Raw genomic sequence first — 20,086 nt, 5'->3', positions numbered from 1 at the left:
ATCTGTTCAAATCACAAAACAACCATAAATATAACAACCTGACTAAAGGCAAAACATAAAGGAAGGGAGTTCTAGGGAACTGCTGCAGTGCCAGGACTATAGATCATTATGTAGGCTGGCAATTAATGTTTATTTTCAGGCAGCAGCATAAGTAGGGTCATCTCTTTGCAAAAGGTGGTACCTTTGTTTGGAAGACTGTGCATACTCCCAAATGCATGGACCTTTACTGACAATTACAGATACAATTTACAGCTCCAGGATGTACATAATCGGTGCATATAGACCAAGGCCAGTAACTATGCAAGCAATTGTTTGAATCATCTGGAAATCAAGATTCTGGGATTTAGTGTCTCACAGGTTTCTAATAGAGATTTAAGGTTTCTAGTATCGATATAAGGGAATATATAAAGCTGTATTGCTCAGAAATACCCCACAGACACAGTGGCTTTCAGTGTCTCAAAGAATACATAGCAAAATGAACCTTTCATTTTGAAACTGTTTTATCAATGCCTTCTGCTTGCCAGTTCAAGAGATAAACACTTCACTTCCTTCACCTTCTCCGCAACATACATAAATAGACTTGCTTCAGTCGGATGAAGGCTTGTGGTCTTCTATCATAGCAAATTTTGCTTCTGCTTTCTTAACTTCCATTTTCTCCCAGGATTACTCAGAGCTGGGGTAGCGAGTGTCTGTGGAGGGGGCACTGGAATATCTCTGTCACAGCACAATCACTCCACTTCCTTACCAGTGGATCATGAGAATGACATTCCAAAGCCATCATGGAAAAATTCGATCTTCATACAGTCTTTTAAAATACACTGTTAATTCACAGGAAATTTCCAGTCCTATGAGCTATAATGTGACAAGCCTGCTCTATTTTTCCTATTTGCTGAAGTGCCACAATCATATTTTTCCACTCCAGGTAAAGGTTAACTTCTTAAAGAGATACTGTTTATTCAAGACACTTAATATTTCCTCCTATCTTGGCTACATAAGTGCACACTGAACTCTATTGTTGGAGAGCAATTATTTAGCAAACTATTTAGTAGATTTGAAGGAGAGAGTCAGTGCCAGAGAAGATGCAATTAGGAACCTCTTCTCCATATAAAAGGCAGGGTGAACAATGTGATGAAAGTAGGAAAGTAGGGTAGATATAAAAAGTAGAAGAAAGCAGAAAAGACTGGGCAAAAACACATTCAGGACTGAGGCTTGTAAGGAAAGACAAGTGTAGAGATTCAAGAAGAGAGGAGATCACAGAAGTAATAACAGAATTTGAACGATCTTCAAAACATTATTGAATCTCTTAATTGTACTTCAAAGGCAGAAATGAAGGGTTACACCCCAGATCCATCCATAACAAGTCTGACAACCAGCATCCCTGAAAATAAAGTTTGCTTGCAGGTGAAAGTGCTGATTTCATCATGCCATCCGCTTTGCTTTGCCAGATCGTTTATCAACAGGGGCCGAAGGCAACATACCAAAACATAAAAGAAACCTCCTTGGATATTCATTAGGACAAACCAGTCAGAAGGAAAGGGATGAGATGTCACACACCTGTGATTACATAGAAGATATTAAAACAGTTATTTCGCTTCTCTATTTAAAAGCCCTATATATAAATGTTTGCTATTAGAAGTAAGAGGAAATTCTCAGTCAGAGATCTCTCCAAATGGGGAAAACAGACAGGAATAAACTCTCAAAACTGCTATGTAAAAGCAGAGTAATGCAGATCAAAAATGAATTTGAGGAACAAATTATCCATGGCCCTCCAAAGAAAAACTTGTCAGACAGTACGAAAGCCAGTCAAAATGTAAAAAGAACACTCAGAAGAAATAAATTCACAAATAATAAATGAAATTGGTTTTGCATCCGAGTTCACTGCCGAGGTACTTAGAACTCTGCTTTACAAGGGATGTAGCGAAAAATCTGGCTCGCACACAAACGCAGCCAAAAAGGTAATGAACAAATCAACACAACACACACAAGCAAACCAGCAGGCCCGGATGATATTCATACCCCAGAGTTCCAGAGAAACTCAACTGTGAGAAAGTTAAACTCTTAAATAACTTGTAACCTCCTGCTTCAAACAGCTTGGCACTAAAGAAGTGTGATGTCAAAAAAGGTCTGGGAGGACAGAGAGAACTGTGGACCAGTAAATCTTACGTCTGCACCTTACAAATTAGTAAAGACTGTTATAAGAAACCATATATATATATATATTAAAAGCCTAGAATTAGTGGACTTGAGTAAATATGACATTGGGTAGGATTCAAACTTGGGCTTCACAAATCTCTTATTTTTTTTAAGGTACCGAAACCATATGGACAAGATAAATTCAAGTGACACACACTGCTCAACTTTCCTACAGGGATTTGGGAAGGTTTTTCAAAGGCTTTTAAAAAACTGAATTACCATAGCAGGAAAAATGATCCATGAGTGGATAAACAGCGGTTCAACATAAGACAAAAAAAGACAGGAATGAATGATGAGTGCTATTAGGGTGAAGCAATCTGAGAAATACACAGAAATGGGTGTTTTGACCCATGTTGTTCAACATATTCCTACATGAACTGCAAAAGTGAGCAAAAGAAGATGGCGAAGTTTGCTAACGGGAAGGAAAAATGAGACACAATTATAAGGAACTGCAGATGGTTCTTCCAGCACTGAGAGACTGGGAGATAACTTACCAGGTGAAAAGTCAATATGGATAAGCATGAAAGGGAGATATGTGAGGAAGACGTAAATTTACTCACACAAACAATACAGGCTCTGAAAAAACAGACAGCAAGGAGATTTTGGTGACATTTTAGTCAGTGCAACCTTCAGTTGTACGTGGAAAACCAAATCGCACATTATTAGAGCCAGAGTAAAGAGTAAACCAGACAAGATCACTACATCACCATACAAATGCATGGTGAGCGTATGATGAGTAACATGCCGTTTCCTGTCTCAGAAAGAATAGGATATAAATAAAGGGATAAAGAAGCAGGACAAGAGTGATTAGAAACATAGAAAGGCTTTGTAGGAGGAAGGAGTGAGCAGAGCAGAAGAAAAGGTGACAGAAGAGACATGAAGAGGTTCAGCAGGGATTAATCATTGGCTGCCTCTTTTCATACAAGAGCTAGGGAGTAACAACTAGAGCCAGCAGGAGGTAGGAGGGCAAAAAGCCCACAAAGCTTGTTCTTCACATCACACGTTCTCTGTGCAATCTCTTTCCACATAATTTTTGTGATGTTATGATGTGGGTTGAAAAAGCAAACAGAAGAAAAGCTAAGTAGGGCTATTAGACAGAGACTAATCTGGGATATAGAAATCCTTGAGGATGGTAGAACATGCCAGGAAAATACGCTCTGCCATGCTCTTCCACAGGCATCAGCTACTGCCTATTGATAGAGACATGATATTGGGCTAAATGATTGTCGAGTTTGACCTAGTATGACTGTTCTTTATGTTTAACACAGCAACTACAAATAGTAACCAAAGAACGAGACCATGGAGCTCACCTACTGTTTTTACCTAGGACTTTATTCTGCAATTGACCAAATAACTGTATTTCTCTGGGTTATTAAACCTCAGCTCCTTCCAAAACCACTTACTTCTCTCCACCCTTTTCAGTCAAGCAAGGGAGGACATTTTTTTGCATCAGTTCCTAATGACAATTCTCTGCTCTAATAGAGATCCAACAGCTTTGACACTCGTATAATGGAGTTCTCTAATGAAGCCAAATCAGACAGTTCAAAGTATTTCCAGAACAACACCCAACCGTGGTTATCTAAAAGCCACCTACATTAAATTCTAGTCTTTCATTCCTATAAAGCAGTTGTCTTCCAGCAAAGTGCTATTATATTCTATTTCTATCAAGCCAACTCCTCCAACGTCTTCTGTGCATTTCTCTTTCAATACATGAGAATCCTTTTTTTTTGCAGAAAGAATATTTACTATATATCGAAATGCAGGTATGTACAGTTCACACAGATACATAATGTCTTCATAAAACCAGAGAAAAACTAGTTGCCTAACATTTTATTTCCAGGCACTTCCTATAGCACCTATACGCCTCATATTTAAATCGTTGTTTTTCTTTTCCCACAGTCAAAGCTTTAATGAGAAGTGACCAGAAACAAATACCCAGGCCCTTCTGTCTTGGCTGAAATCCACATAATGCATGACAGCACTGAAGATCCCTGGCAGGCACCTGTCAGAAGCTAACATACCATAACTTAAGAGTCAGACTTAATTATCCAAAGAGACATTTAAAGAAAAGTACATGAAAAATATGACTCAAGAAGTGCGACTATCATATGTATGCACTGTACTCTGTAGTGGATGCAGAGGAACAATGTCAAAATAAAATAATATCCTCAGAAAATTCTAATTAAAAGCCATTTCTACTTTGCCTATTGTAGCTTACAATCAAAATAATTTTGTTATTAAGGTATGCTGGTAAATCAACTGCAGAACATTTTACAAGGACAAATACAATCATTACGTATTTTAACAAAATATTTTTTTTCTAGTTGCCTTTCTATTTTTTATGTATTAATCTGATTACATCACAGTCCCACAGAAAGTAAGAGTTTTGATTTAATGGTCTATAAAATTGAACTAAATTCTTTGTAAGCTTCACACAGCTGGGTCATCACATCTCTTCTTGCTATGGCTGTTACAGTGTACTGGCCCTTTTGTCTTGTGAAAAAGAGCCCACCAGTGGCAACAAAATGTCACTCTTACTTGATTTCAGGCAAGAAAATCAGTTTTGTTCAGTTTCTGATGTGAGATTATCGAAAAACAAAGTTAAACAAGTGACCCAGCTCAACAGCTCGCCCCATAGTTTGTACCTACCCCACTGCTCTTCTCCAGAAAGAATCATCTGAGCCTGGCACACGTTCCAACAAACATACACACGCCTAAGGAATCCCCACGTCTCGATGTTTTCTGCTTCTGTGGCCTGCTCTCATTTTCCTAAATGTCTTTCTAAGTTTAAGGTAACACGCAACAGAGCCAAAGATGGTCAGAAAACTTCGTGAGGAGAGTACATGTAAATGCAAACAAGTTGGGTTTTTTTTGAAATCTACACTTTCAAGATGCCTAATGTGCAAGAAAATCACACAATACAGGACAATAAAATTTGCTACTTTTACAAACAAGCAGCAAAAATACTGAAATAGAAACCAAGTAATAACAAATTAGTTATTACCTGAATTACACCTATCAAGGAGAGAAGATTATAAAGAGGTGCAATGTTCACATGTAAACATTATCATGGGATTCCAAGTAGCAATGGTGGAAAACAAAAGTTTCAAGGAAAGAGAGAAACCTGTTACTTTAAAAGAATTCAAAATGTAGTAACAGACATTGTTCCTGAAATGTTAAATAATTCTGACTTAATAATAAAAAAATAGACGAGTTGAAAAACTGGTTAACGTCAAAATAAAATAAACCCCAAATCATTAGGGCACTCAAAATTTACTAAATACAACAGCAAGTCTTTGCCATATTACAACTGAGTTTGTTTAAACAGCAACACTTGCCCCTCTCTTTTTTTTTTTTTTTCCCCCTAAATATACTTTAATTAGACCCACAGGATGCATTTCCTCTCCTTACCAGGGAAGACAAAAGGTTAAAGCAACCATTTCAGCCAAATAGCAACCTGACACTTTCTGATCACAGGACTCTTGCGCCCAGCACAAGCGGGAGCTGCTGCTGTAGTTCACACAAGACGCATCTGCATATGATCTTAAATTGCACTTGACCTTATGGCAGAGCAACAGCCAATATACAGTTGAGAGCACTCGAGCCCTTTTAAGCTTTCACCCTTACAGAGCCCTGAGGGATATGTAAAATTAACACCACATTCAGCAAACACCCGTGAACGGCCAAGGACCATGATGTTATTCAGAAACCAGTTTTATCAGCCACTTTGAAAAAAAAAGAACATGAACCCTCGGAACAACCTTTTATTGTGATACCAGTTTTCCATCCTCCTATTTTTAATGATGAGTAGGTGGATTTATGTAGGATAAAAGAGTAAACTGAGTCCTGACTTGCTCTCCCTGAAGTTTAACCTAAGTCTACAGAGCAGCGCTGGGTCAGACAGAAACTGGGCCAGAGTGCATTTGAGAACTGAACTTAATTTGTGTGAACAAACAAGCTTTATTTACAGTATTCTTTCATAAAACCCCAGGCTCAGAGTCTGCATGTTCTTTAAAGACTCCATTTATGTACACTTGAATGCCTATTTAAGCAAAAAACAAGAGAGCTTTCCCATGGAAACCACACAGAGATGTTTTATTTCACACGTACACCACAAACAAGGCTGCTAACTTTCCATAATTTACTGTATTTTCTTAGGCTTGCTATTGTATTTTAGGACCAAATCTTTTGGAGAAGTCGCTTACGCAGGAGGCCACAGACATATAAATAAATGATCTAAGAAAGGCAAAGCCTGAGATGCAAACTGAGAGGAAAAGGCATTATGGCAGCTTGAAAGAAGATTTTAATATTTTTTGCTTCCCTGTTTCTAGCTGGAGGAAGAGGTTAAAATTTTGAGTTTAGTTGAGAAACAAGCAATCCGGATGCACTTGGATTCATATTATTTAATCAAGACTTGATTCGTCCCTTAGAATTAAACCAAGCCAGAGGGCAATCCCTGGGCTAAGACAACAGCAACCTTCAGCTACCAGATGCTATCTCCCAGCAAGGAATCTCAGCAGGCCTCAAAGGAGCCAGATGATTTTAAAAACTGCTTAAGAGGGCACAGAGAAAGATAAACTCAGTTTTGCAGACTTTTATTAGACAGGCATAAATTGGTCCAATTATTTCAGCAAGAACACAAACAGTTTTTCTCTGTGAGTGAAGAAGATCCTGCTAAACTGATACTCCGATTTGAGAATTTGCCTTTTAGATTTAGGTGATAATGTGTGGAAGTGTGAATGTATACCATCTACTTCTATATGTATGTATTTTAGGGGAGTAATTTTGCCTCTACTTATAATTACTACTGGTTGTCTCAAGGTTACAGCAAAGGGTTAAGTCCTAACTTCAAAAGAGATGCCTACCTCTGCTCCAGGGCCACAAAGATAAGCAAGGATACCAAGATTTTCAAGTTTAGCCCTTCAGCTGAAGGACTGGATGGGCTCACCTGTTTGGAAAACAAAACAAACAAACAAACCCCACAAACAAACAAAAATCCTAAAACCAAACCACCACCAAACCAAAGCAACAAAACCAGCCCTGGGAGAAGGCTGGGCACAGAATCAAAGTCCCGTTGGCATGAACTCACGACAGCTCTGCTTGTGAAAAAGCAGGCTGTGTTGACTTGCTGAAAACAGAGGCAGAGTTTGCCAGAACTGAGGATGAGGAAATCTCTGAGTGGTGGTATTTCAGACTCTGCGGTGCTTCTACATCCTATAAAGCAAGGTGGCATACATGTTGCAACGTGTAACTGGACAGGCGGGGAATCCAGCTGGTGCAAGAGCAAGAAAAAGCCGTCCTTGGTGGTGTCTTAAGCTACAGGGAGGAACACGGTGTAAACTGATCCCTCGAGTGTCTGAGAATGAGGGTGGAGAATTTGGTCAGACACCAGAACATCAAGTGGGAGATCCTGTGGCCCTAGAACAGTAGGGCCAGAAAGATAAACAGAGCTGTTCTGTCTCAAAGGATGCCAAGCACTTGGGAGAGCATTTGGCTAAGAGGGAAAAAGACTACATATAAGCAAAACCTAATAGATAGTATTTAGAAACACAAACAAGTTGTCTCTGATTTATCCACAGCTAAATTTACTTCTGCGGAGCAGAATTACATTGCTCCTAGAGGCTGCATCTTTTATCCATTTGGTGTATTTTAATTTGGTGCTTAAACTAATATATTTTATTGTAACGCTTTCCTATATATCTACCTATATTCCCATATACTTGGTTCATGACATGGCTACAGTAAAGGAGAATGAAAAAGTATTTGGTTGTGTTGAAACCCACTAACCTATTCTAAGAAGCCCTAGCAAATATTTTAAGCACTGTTTACATAAGGTACTCAGTCTTTCTTAAAATATGCTAAGACGTATCATAGCATCATACTTTTCTTGACAGAGATTTATTTATGGTACCTACTCAGGAATCACTAGTTGTTCCTGCAAGCAAAGCGCTTTTAACTAGAGCAGCTTCTGTCTCTTTGCAGCTCAATGATAGTTATTTCAGACATCGTAGCATATTTTCTTCCCCCGCTTCTCATCATCTTTCTCTTATTACGTATCCAGTGTAAAATTTAAATGCAAAGGTTCAAACATAAGAGTGAATAACCTCACAAAAAGTACATGTGATAGTAAGTGTACACATTTAGTGCTTTTTGAAAGAACTGTTATAGTACTTCTAAATTTCAAGTGCAGAGCAGAGAAGTCCATTTGTATACACCCACTCAAAAATGAATGCACTTAGCAGACAGCACATAGGTACTTGTAAGCTTCCAGCTGCAAAGAAATGCATTTTGTAGTATGGTCATAAAAAAGCCACAGTAATGTTTCCAGTTATTGTTTCAATTTTTTTTTCCTTTTTTTTTAACTAAATACTCCTAATATTCTGCTAGAGAAAAGAAACAAGTCCATTAAAAAAACCAATCATACGTGATCAAGAAATGGCTCTCCTAGACAGCATGGTAGTAAAACCAAATACTAGCAAAAAATTTATATTACAATGCATCAAAATCCAAAATCAAATGTTACTTGGTGTTCTCCATAAAATTTGAATTATTTCAAAATCCGTAAACACTTCAGTCAATTGTTGTTTGCTTCCATCCTTTCCAAATTACAATCAGTCTCTGACCATGCCATTCATTTGATTTACTCAGCTTGAACTATTTTCATTCGGCTCTTATTTACGCATCTTTGCTAATTCAATTTAATCTTCTGATTGGCATTCAAAACATTCATTCCAATATGCCTTATTGTTTATGCAGTTTGATGCCTTTATGTGCTGAACAACCGATAATCAGCCTGCTTAAATCTGTTGCTGTTGTAACATTTTTACACTTTGTAAAATCGAAATGCGGCAGCGGGGCCGTTGCCCATATTGCTCCATTCAGGTAGAATCTGTTTTGCTTCATTAGAAGATGGGGATAATATCATAGCAAAGGGGCACCACTGTCTGCGGCAGCTTGCCCTTGCAACAGAACCACTCTGGGGAGGCTGTCCTATCCTCTTTAACTGGAGGGAATGCTCGGGCTGAAGAGGTGTCTCCCCTTTCTGAACCGAGGGCTTGCAGAAAGACTGCAGATGAAACAGCCTGAGGCTCTCTGCTTCGAGCCAACAGAAAAAGCAGTAAAAAACAAAAAAAGGGACATTCAGTCTTTCAGGTAACTTTCTGAAGTGCTTCCCTCCAGGGTCCTCCCTGCACAGAACCATGGGGTTACCCTGCCTGACTGCTCCCATGCAGATGGCTCTGGCTGGGGGCTGTCCTGTCTGCTCAGATTGGAAGCTCCTTGGAGCAGAGATTGTCACCACTCTGTGCCCGTACAGCGCCTGGCAGACACAGCCTTCTTTTGATCAGCCCTCTGGCACTCATGTAATGAGCATGAGTAATTAAGTATCTGTCTGTACTCATATACGGGAATGCAAAGACTGTATAAGAATGAAAGCAGGTTCAGCTTTTATAATGCTGGAAACGTACAGTTACATCCACGAAATTTCTACCGACAGATGATTGGGTAACAAATGGAATATTCTGTAGGAAAAAGCGATCTGACTTACTTGGCTCTCTTGGCCATTTCGTTGCCATCCCAACGGGGGCTATATGGGTAATTCTTCTGGGCCTGGGAGTAGAGCTGGCCACTGTTAGTGAAGTGGTAGACGGACTGAAATGTTAGGGTTGGTTGGTCTCGAGGAAAATACAGGGGTAGGTCAACTGAAATTAAAACCAAAAGAAAGAAAGAAAAAGAGTCAAAAACACACCATTGCCATTTTTATTTATTTTTTTTTTTAAACTGGGAACATATTCATTTCTACTGAAATGTGACAGAAAATGAAAAATTGATGATTACTTCTAAAATATACTTCTGTATTTCTTATAAGGAATGATTCCAACATATTGCTGTATGGGACACTTTATCAAAACATTTTTGTAAAGTATGTAATTGAAAAACCTGCTTACCTAATGTATTTCTATGTTAATCATAATGTTTACACCACTATTATTTTGTTATAGAAAAAATAAGTTATTTTCCTTTAGGGTGAAATTTTCATTTTCAAAAATTTACAAAATACATTATCTGCTTCAGCCAATTCATTTTAGTGCCCCTATGGACATCAAAAGCATTATCATTCTCATTTTACAGCTGTCTAAGACCTAAGTGGATAAATGATTTGATAAAGGATGTAGAAAGATTCAGTCACATGAGCTGGAAAAGATCTCAACTTGCTGTCATCTGCTAGACAAAAAAACCCCCACAAATCCAAAAACACACTGCAAAGTCATTAATACCCAAAATATCTCACTAAAAATAAAAATCAGAACCTCTTAGTTCCCTTTGCTTATCACTGTCTCATGATCAGCTAGGTCTAGCAGAACAATAAAATAGTCTACAACAGTTAATAATATGGTCAGAAACTGGGTTTTGACTTAACTTTTTCATTGCTGGGTTTATAGTTTAACAGAAGAATGTGCATTTCTTTTCAAGGCGTAGACTTTATTTACAAAGCACCTACAACCGTACTTTCTCTTATCCCCCAAATCACAATACTTTCATTCTGCACAATGAAAGAACACTGCAATGGAACCGTGACTCCCTAAAAATCTTAAATATTTTCTTCCTATTATTATAGCAATGAGTGAAATAAATTAATAAGATTATAACTCGTTCACAAAAACCTGGGTTCTCAGTATTCTCTCTTTGTCACTTGATAGTCCTTTCTCAAGAGAAGGAAAGACTCCTAAGTTAATAAATGGGTTGTAATAGCTGATGTAGGAATCCAAGCAGGTGGCAAAATCAGTACAAACAAAATTTGAAGACAGCAAAAGGAACATTACAGGACTAAACCCACCCTCAGGTGGAACAGGCTCTCCTCCCCAGTATGCCTTGTACCGCACTGTATTTTCTACTTTTACACACTTCATGGAGCAGAGATTCCAGCACTTCCTTTGAAACCTCTGCTCATGGACTCAGATATTGGTGCAAGAATTTTCTTTTTCTAGCTCCCATGCAATTGTCCTGCCAGTCTCTTCATTTTTCAGTTCTTCTAATCATGTCTGAATACTCAGATGAGCACCAGCCAACCCATAGCTCCTCCTCCCCTAAATGACCCTGCAAACTCTACGAGTAAATCTGTTTGTAGCCATGAAGTACATAGAACTGAATGTGATACTCCAGCCGCAGTCTCAAAATACAACTAATCACCGTGGACAACAGCATTTTCTCAGTTCAGGACCCGGCGTCTGAGCTACATGTGGTGACTCGCAGAGTCTGAGTGACTCAGCTCACGCAGCAGCTTCCAGCAGATACTTAAGCGTTAATGACACGGGCAGAGTTCTGCTAATTTGAGGGCAGGTCACCACTGTGACAAAGGTTGGACTCAAAGATTGCTCCGTCAAATTCCTCTTTATAATGTGATTATTAAATAACAACCCTGAAAAACATTGGCGTATCGAGGCCATTTATGAGCGCGCGAGCGGTCTCCTCCCCATGCGGGTGGGTGGAACGCATGTGCTGCAGCTGCTGGAGAACTTCACCCTGGAAAAGAGCGTGAACCAAGGAGACAGGCTCTCTGCTTTAACATTAGAAACATCTTCAGCTCTCAGTGCTTAAACTCTGCCCCTCCAGTGCATCTTTTTCCTCCTTAAGTACCAGCTCTTTAAAGGAAAGCTACTTTGTGTACTTGTGTATTTTATCACTCTGTGAAAGAAGTAACGAATTTCAGCAAAATACTTGTGTAATAGTTCAGTCCTTACATTTAACTTTTTATTTGAGAATTTCTGATTTTCATCAACCATCCTTTGAAAACCTCTGCCTACGTAATGGAGGCAAGCAGCAGCAGTTTTCTTCCTGTTACCTAAAACTAAAGGTTTGCACTTAAGAGAAGGTATCTGGCACTAGAATCACTGTTTAAATGGATAATCTAGACATTGCCGTCACTACAGAGATGCTTCCATTCATTATGAGCAGCTTTTCTTTTATAAAAAATATTTTTCCAGCACTGCTATCACCAAAATATAAGAGAAAACATTCCCTCATTTTAATAGTCAAAACCTGCGTAGGAATTTTCAGGAATTACTTACATTATAAACCGTTAAACCAGATAATAAAATTAGATTTAAAGTTGTGCATCCCACATCTGGCCAATAGCTGTATCATCCTGAACTGCAAGGAGAGTTTTGGAAAATTTGACCTGCCTTTGATTTCTAGCACTACCTTTCACCTAAAATCACCGAACTCCCATTTTTCTGACCAGAGTGTTTCCTTAACAGAGATGTGAGATGAGCCTAGACCAAGGAAAAAAACCTGTCCCTAATTCTGGAACACAACCACACCTAAAAGACCAGTAAACAGGAAATAGCCTTGAGTTGTGAAGTGTTATTATATGCATCTCAAGGTAGCCAGCTATTATTTCAGCAGTAGGAAGGGAAGGCAAGAACTTGCTTCCGTCACAGTGGATGCCCATCCACTAGCACTTTGAGTGTATGCAGAGCTTGGATTTGTTGTGTCTTATTGTACATGAAAAATCAGCAAATACCATTGGTAATCAATGCTAACAAGGTGCTTTCAAGATAGAAGGTCAAATTCTGCTCATAGTTGCATAGGTTGATAAAATTTTCCTGTTTACCTGGTCATATATGCAATCTGACTCTCAATCTGTACATTAATAAAAAATCAGACCTGCCTTTGTGGGACACGCAAGGTGGCAAAGGTAAGCATTAGCGTAATTATATCCTAGACAACATTTACACTTTTCATGAAAAAAGCATCACAGTTAGAAACGGCACCACTTCTGTAAATCAACACCTGAACTAGGCAAACTATAAAAGCACACTTCAGTTTGGCTTGCTAGTTACCCAAGAACTACAAAAACATATTCATGCTGAACACAAGTACTATTTCCAAATAACAGCTGACTCACAAAGTACCCTGGTGATATGTCTGCAGAAAATAAGCCGATGACTCACGTCTGTAAATTCCTGAAAGTACCAATAGACCCCTTGCTTAGTCATCTTTTGCTTGGATGCTGGGTTCACCAGCGCTGTAAACTATTATGAGGGATCTAGCTCTTAGTAGGACTCTCTCCCTTTTTTCCTCTCTTCTAAGCAGTGCAAATTATCTCCCTAAAAATAACTTCATCTACGTGAGTCACTTCAACTAGCAGGCTTATACAAGTCATGCAGTTAAGCAGTAATATTTGGTTATGAAGTTAAAAATCTTGCTGTCAAACTCAGATTTAAAATGAAAATTATGTCAGAGGAAGTCCCATTTACCCCTTCTCTCACAGAATTAGAAACATTTCCTTTGGAAAATTTAAACAATTAGCTCATTCAGGAAAATAAAGCTTTCTAATTCAGTTCCATACTCAAGAGTAATTTAATCCTGATGATTTCTTACTTTGGCTTTCCTAAGCATTGCACTATTAATATAAATGGAGCTCAAAGAAGCCGACTGGAGAAAGAAGCCAATACCACAGTAAAACACTGCTTCCTCCTATCTTACTATTTAGAGATAATTTTTTAAAAGTCAAGTTTTAGAAAGCCATAGCGCAGGGAAAATCACGTCCTCATGAAAGCTCTCCACGAGCAGAACTTAGAGGGCTGTTTTGGGCAATTAAACATTGAGTAAACTCTTCAGTGATTGAATCCTAATTTTCCCACACAGTTCATAAGAAAGCAAAAGAAAAAGGACTTGCCTGTTGAGAATGAGTCACGTTGTAAAGAAACTTAATTACAGTTTATAAATAGTTGAAGTTGCTCTCTTTTTGAAACATAAGAAACTATCAAGAAGTAACACACAAATTACTTCTCTTAACTTAGCATCTAATGCAAACATATATTCAAAACATAGTTATCTTAGACCCCAAACCCTGATTCATTCATAACTAAAAAACTGTGCAATGAATCAGTAAGGCTTAATTGTTCATTTTCTTAAAGAACACCCATACTGAGATCTGGAACAGGTTACCTAGTTTGTTAAGCTTACGTCAACAACTAGAGTTGCTTTCAACAGTCTTATTTACACTCAAGTAATATCTTTACCATCTTACTGTTCTATTCAACAGGGTATGAAATGTGAAAGGGATGTCTTCACAAAAGCATATCCTAGTGCTGCTATGAGGGTTCTGAAGAAAAATGGTCAGAAGGAAAGGCAGGTTTACCTTGCCCTTAAGCACTCGAGAGATGGAAAAACAAAACCATGCTTGAAATACATGCTGCCCATACAAATATTTCACAGTACTTCAATGGCAATATTTAGAAATTTTTTCCATATGCTGTTGCCATTCTAGAGAAAACGTTTATTCATCCTTTGTAAGGCAATGGACAAATCTACATATTTGTTTTCACAGAAGTCAACATTTACTCACTGGATGTGACCCACCATTTCAATGCTTGGATGATACTATACTGGTTATCTTATTAACCTTTGGTATGCTTGAAACACAGCATTCTTTCCAGTTCAGGTCCCAGCCTGGGCAGAGCTGACCAAAGGAGTCTGGTTTGCCTCACCTGACAGGCTCTACCCCTCTGCATTTATTTACTGCACAACACTGAAGCCTTGCTCTGATTAAAAATATATTCATTTCTGCATGAGCTTTTCAATGTGATGATTCTAATAATCACAAGAGATGGTGATAGCTCCATAAAGTATTTTAAAAATTGTTTCACAGCACCTTCATGAGTTGAGAGGCTATCAGATTGCAGATATCAGATTCCAGACTAGGAATGACAGAATGAGGGAAGGAGGGTCAACTTGCCTACTGATGCTGAGTGCCAGCCTGTAGGATCCAATTCTTCTGAGACTTAACAGTAGACAATCATTTATATAGCCAAACACAAGTCCTTCGAATGTTGACTGCCATAATTGGTACTTCAGCAGCAACGATCACTGGACTTGTGAAAAGTTTTGCTTAAATTACTTCACCAGAAAAACAAGAAGGGTACAAGAAAGATGTGCCAAACCCAAATCTCCAGAGAACAATGAACAATCTTAGCCTGATACTGTCCGTTCTCTTCCCAAAATGCCCTGACTCACTCCGTACTTATCATCCAACTTTGGCTTGGGGCTGACTCTGCATTCAAGTACTTCTGACGAAATAACTAATGGAAACAGGAAACGTATTCCAGGCTCGAGAACTGTCTCTTATTAGTATATATTAATCATATTCTTGCTTGTTTTTTTTTTTTAGTTTACTGAATTTCACATTCTCTCTGCCATTACTTGCAACTGAGGTCACACTGCTGACAGAAACAACTTGAGGATTGGAACTCACTGCCCTAAACTGAAAAGTTTCTCAAATGCAGAACTGCAGCTTTCATGATGTGTTAATGTGGATGAGACCCGTGTGCATTTACAACGCAACTTAGTGGTAACAGAGATACCATATTATATAATACTCCATACACATCTATCAAGCTCTATTTAAAAAGGAATTTTTCTAGTATATTTTCTGACATGACTTCTCCTATGGGAAAGCTGTTCCAGACAGTCTGTATGATAGGTGAAAAATCTTTACCTAATTCCAAGGGAAAACAGCTATCTTCAGTTTTTACACAGAAATTCCAGTACAGAAGGCCTTTTAGGATCACACTGGTCACTGCACCTACTGAGAAGCCTGAATAGATTCAGGCACAAGCATTTTGGGGACTGTAGCAGCTGGCAGGAATCTCTGCAGGGCAGGATTTCAGGTCATTTGGCCTAGTGAATCTTTCTTCAACTCTGGTGTGCCGGATGCCTTTATTCTATGTTCTGCTGGCAAAAAAAAGGGTGAATTTGGCTCAAAACACAGAATTACTAAATGCCACAGCTATCCTGCTTTGGTGCGTGGTGATATAGCCTTGCAAGAATGAGAGAGCAAGGATGACAAACAACATATCAATGGCATTAGTGTGAGACTGCAGTTTAATAGAGCACAGGCTTGGAATTCGAATTTCTTCAATACTCTTAGGGCTAACATCCCTTCTGGAGAAAAACAGGTTCTTTGCAGGAAGATGTTATTTTGAAATCAACATTTCAAAATTTCAAATCTCAAATGAAAATCTGTTTATGGAATTCTAGCTGAGACACTCGTGGCACTTTGGGTGTGTTGGTAAACACAGCTGGTTTCGAAATAATTAGGTCTTAGGTCTGCCCTTGCTATGGGAAATATCCACCCCATTGATAAAGTCAACACTTTGACAGTAAATGCAAAAGATTACTTACATGCAAAATACTTCCAAAGAAATGCTATGAAAATACAAGTACTATGAAAAATTACAACCACATTTTTTCTTAACTGCATCAGTTAAACTGACTGTACAATATTAATGGATGGAAGATAAACATTGAAATGTGACTGTAAAAAAATGGCAATATTTGAGATTATAACAATGTATTTGAACATAGGAAATATACAGTTTCTTGTTTTGTACCGGGAAATGGGTCTGGCAACGGAACTCACTAAGGAGCCAGTCCTGTAACTGCATTTGTAAAACAATTGATCCTCATAACAAAACAAGATCTACTTGGCCTTTGTCAGTAAGTATAATCTTCAAAATGTGAAGGGAAACCACTGAGATGTTTAGAAGATAAGGATATTAGAAGTTCATTAGGAAGAATTTAACTGGGACAAGAAAGGAGGAAAACTGCTGAGAAACCTTTTCTTTAGCCCAGGTTCAATGTGTTCCCCCAGAACACGAGGCACCTCACAGCACTTATTGGAAGTCCTGGGAAATGCCCTGTTCGCAGTAACTTTGGTGATGTTCATTGTGACATTAAGGAATGCTTAATATATTTTTTCCTTATTTCTTCCTCCTTCTTTTAACCGGACAGGAATAACTTTCAGTTACTGTCAGCCCAGGCTAGATTTGAAGTTAGAATTCATTGTCCTTTTTATCTATAAAAAAAGATTTTGCACCAATAGTATGTCACCTTCCTTGATGTGATGACTCTCAGAGAGCACTTAAATATTTCTGAAGAATGGAAACAATGCCTTGCGATGGATTAAACTATTCCTACAGAAAGTAGATTTGTTTACTTGTGGATTTCAATAAGACTAGAATAAGTTTATCACTTAGTTGTCTTTGTTTTGGTTTGTTAGGTGGCTTTTTTTTTTAATATAGAGCATACAACCTGTTTTTATTTGAAGAGCACTGCATGACACTGCTGTATGTATCTTGTGGTTCTCATTCCACTGATAACGGGAACTACAATACACTCTAGGCACCAATGGCAACTAGACTGATGAATACTGTTGTTTTGATTTTCTTTCAACATAAGCAGATGATACAGTTGTAAAAATATCCCATGTCTTTATTGTAACCTGTATCTTCCTTTTTAAGTACCCCATTCTTCATATAAAAACTGCATTTAAAAAAAAAAATCAACAAAACTATTTTAAATACTTTAAGTTACAGTCATGTGCGACAGAGTATCTAAGTCTTCATCTAGTCTTGCAGAGGAACTAAGTAACAGATCAAATCAAGATATTCTTCAAGCAGTTTCCAGCAATGTGGTCAAAGACCATAAAAAAAAGTGATGTAACTTAACTCAAAAATGGCTTTATAATGTCTTCTCGCTTTGCAGTGTCATCACCCACCTCAACTAAGTCATACTCTTTTGGACTTCTACAGCAAGACTGGACTACTTCCTAAAAATATCCTGTGGAATGTCTCATAATCCTATACTGACCCTCCCAAAAAATGCCATCATGGCCTCACAGGTCTTTTCTTCCTCCAGTTCCTTTAACCGTGATTATTTTCATTAAGAGAAAGGCTTTTTATTTTTACCTCACTAGCTTCAGCTAGTGACATCTATTTAGCTTTATTTTTACTTCAAATTCTCAAAAGATCTTCGTTCCCTCCCCCTTCCGTTTTTATTTCCTTTTATTGTTTCTGCTGTAACAGTTTCTATAGTAACTTCTCTAAGTGGTGATGAGATTGATGCTACTAAAAGCTGCATCTGCTCCATCTGAATTGCTTGAAGCTTACACTTTAAATACAGTTGCAGTTGTTACAGACGTAAAAAGCAAGTTGTGCCCTTTTCTTGGCACAGGCTGGTGACCACAGCACGTTACTGGCGGAGAAAAGGCAAAAACTTTTCCCCTGCTTTCCCAGGACAGAGATGCACTGCTAAAAGCTGAGAAGTTCTACATTACTTTCCAGCAGGACAGGACGACTTTAAAAGCATGTTTTCACCTGAAAAGCAGCTGTGCAAAAACACTGGCTTCTCTCACTGATACTTCATTAAGCTTGTGAGGCTTGCAAATGAGATATTTTTCCTGTTCTAAACGTTGCCTGGGATTTGAAAGGAAAGCAATTTATTTCATTCTCATCTGTGATCAGTGTGACATTATCCTGCAGGTCAAGAGGAGCCTTTGCTGACACAGAAGGACCCTTTGCTGACACACATGCTGTCCTGTTCTTCCAAGCACTGCTCCACACAGGCTTACAGCTTTCAAATCACAACACAGCATAATCCTGCCCAACCCAACCAGCCAGCTAAGCTACTTCAAATATTTTTTAACTATAATCTACTTTACTGCAATATAGGCCCATGGCTTCTTCCCACTACAAAATGTCATAATTTATCCCTTTTGCCCTTGAAGCCACCTTTCAGTTAGCTCTCTAGTGTCTTTTCATGACCTAAAGAACTAATTTGAGGAACACATTCTTGTACGCCATGCTTTCTAGACTACTTGTCATTTTTAGTGCTCTCTTGTGAATACTCCATTTGGGGATGAAGCAAGACAAATAGCAGGATCACAACCCTAAGCTTCAGGGAGCAGACACTGGGTTGTTCAGGAATCTTGCTTCTCCCATGGAAGAATCCTATGGGACAACGGTCCTAGAGAGAAGAGGGCTTTGTCATACCTCCTCCAAACTCAAGAATGGTCTATCCTAATGAGCAGAAAGTCAACCAAGAGGCCTACAGGAATGAAAGAGGAGCTTCTGACAAAAACATAAGAAGGAAGCACATGAGATGTGGACGTTCCCTGAGCATTCAGAGACTGGGTTATGAACGTCAAGGCTCACCTGGAGTTAAACTTGGCAAGGGGGGTTATGGACAACAAGACGGGCTGCTGCAGGAAAAGCATCAGCAACAGGAGGACTAGCGAAAACGCGGGGCTGCTGCTGAATGGGGCAGGGGAAGTGGTGACAACGGAGACAGAAACCCAATTTAAGCATTCCATCATCTAGACACTTAAGTGTCTTTGTGATCAGCTCAATCTTTAAACCAATCTTTTACCAAAGTAAATGATATTTATCTGTTTGACAAAAGGCACGCAGCAGTTCCCTTCACGTGCTATTGCTGTGATACATATGCATTCTGAGCGAAAGTTTTCTTGGTGGTAAAGTAATTGTCATCAGGGAGAAAGAGGAAGGAGACAGGGAAGAAGGATTAAAAACCAAACTAAAACAAACCACAAAACAAACAAACAAAACCAAATCAAACAAAAAAAACTTTCTTTGATGCAGCTCTTATTTCCAGAAATTTCATATCTCTAATAATCATATGGTGTTCTGTATCACCCTGTTTTTTTCCTGAAAGCATTGCCTGGTACTGAACCAAGGGCTGATCCCTGTGAAACCCATGCTCATCATCTCCCTTCCAGACTAAAACCAAAATATTTGCTTTCTACTTGATACTACGAGCAACTTTCAAATTGCTGTATCTCACACCTTTAATGTAGTTATTACCTTAGAGAAAAATTATCTGTGAACGCCTTGTGAGACAATTTCAAAACATGTAGACATAAGACAGAGTAAGATGAAAAAGTACCACGATCTGTACTCAAGTCCCAGTTCTGTCAATGACTTTTTGTGACCTAATTACTTTTTTTCAAAAATGAGAGTGGGTAAAATAGGATTATATCACTTCCCTATCTCAGACATCTTATTCTGAGAATTTATTGGTTATCTGCCATATA

General features: G+C 38.5%; 1 protein-coding gene across 2 annotated transcripts in view; it reads right to left on the bottom strand.

Moving 5' to 3' along the window:
• BABAM2 (BRISC and BRCA1 A complex member 2) overlaps positions 1-20,086 on the bottom strand; it is a 169,237-nt gene that overhangs the window by 9,454 nt on the left and 139,697 nt on the right. For both annotated transcript variants that reach the window (XM_080342905.1, XM_080342904.1), the window contains one exon: positions 9,740-9,893. In XM_080342905.1, the coding sequence (XP_080199031.1) occupies positions 9,740-9,893 (154 nt within the window). The remainder of the gene's footprint in view (positions 1-9,739; positions 9,894-20,086) is intronic.

The sequence above is a fragment of the Nesoenas mayeri genome (genome assembly GCF_963082525.1).
Source record: "Nesoenas mayeri genome assembly, chromosome: 3".
NCBI lineage: Eukaryota > Metazoa > Chordata > Aves > Columbiformes > Columbidae > Nesoenas > Nesoenas mayeri.
The sequence above is the reverse complement of the archived record's forward strand: the minus strand, read 5'-3'. Positions and strand labels throughout refer to the sequence as shown.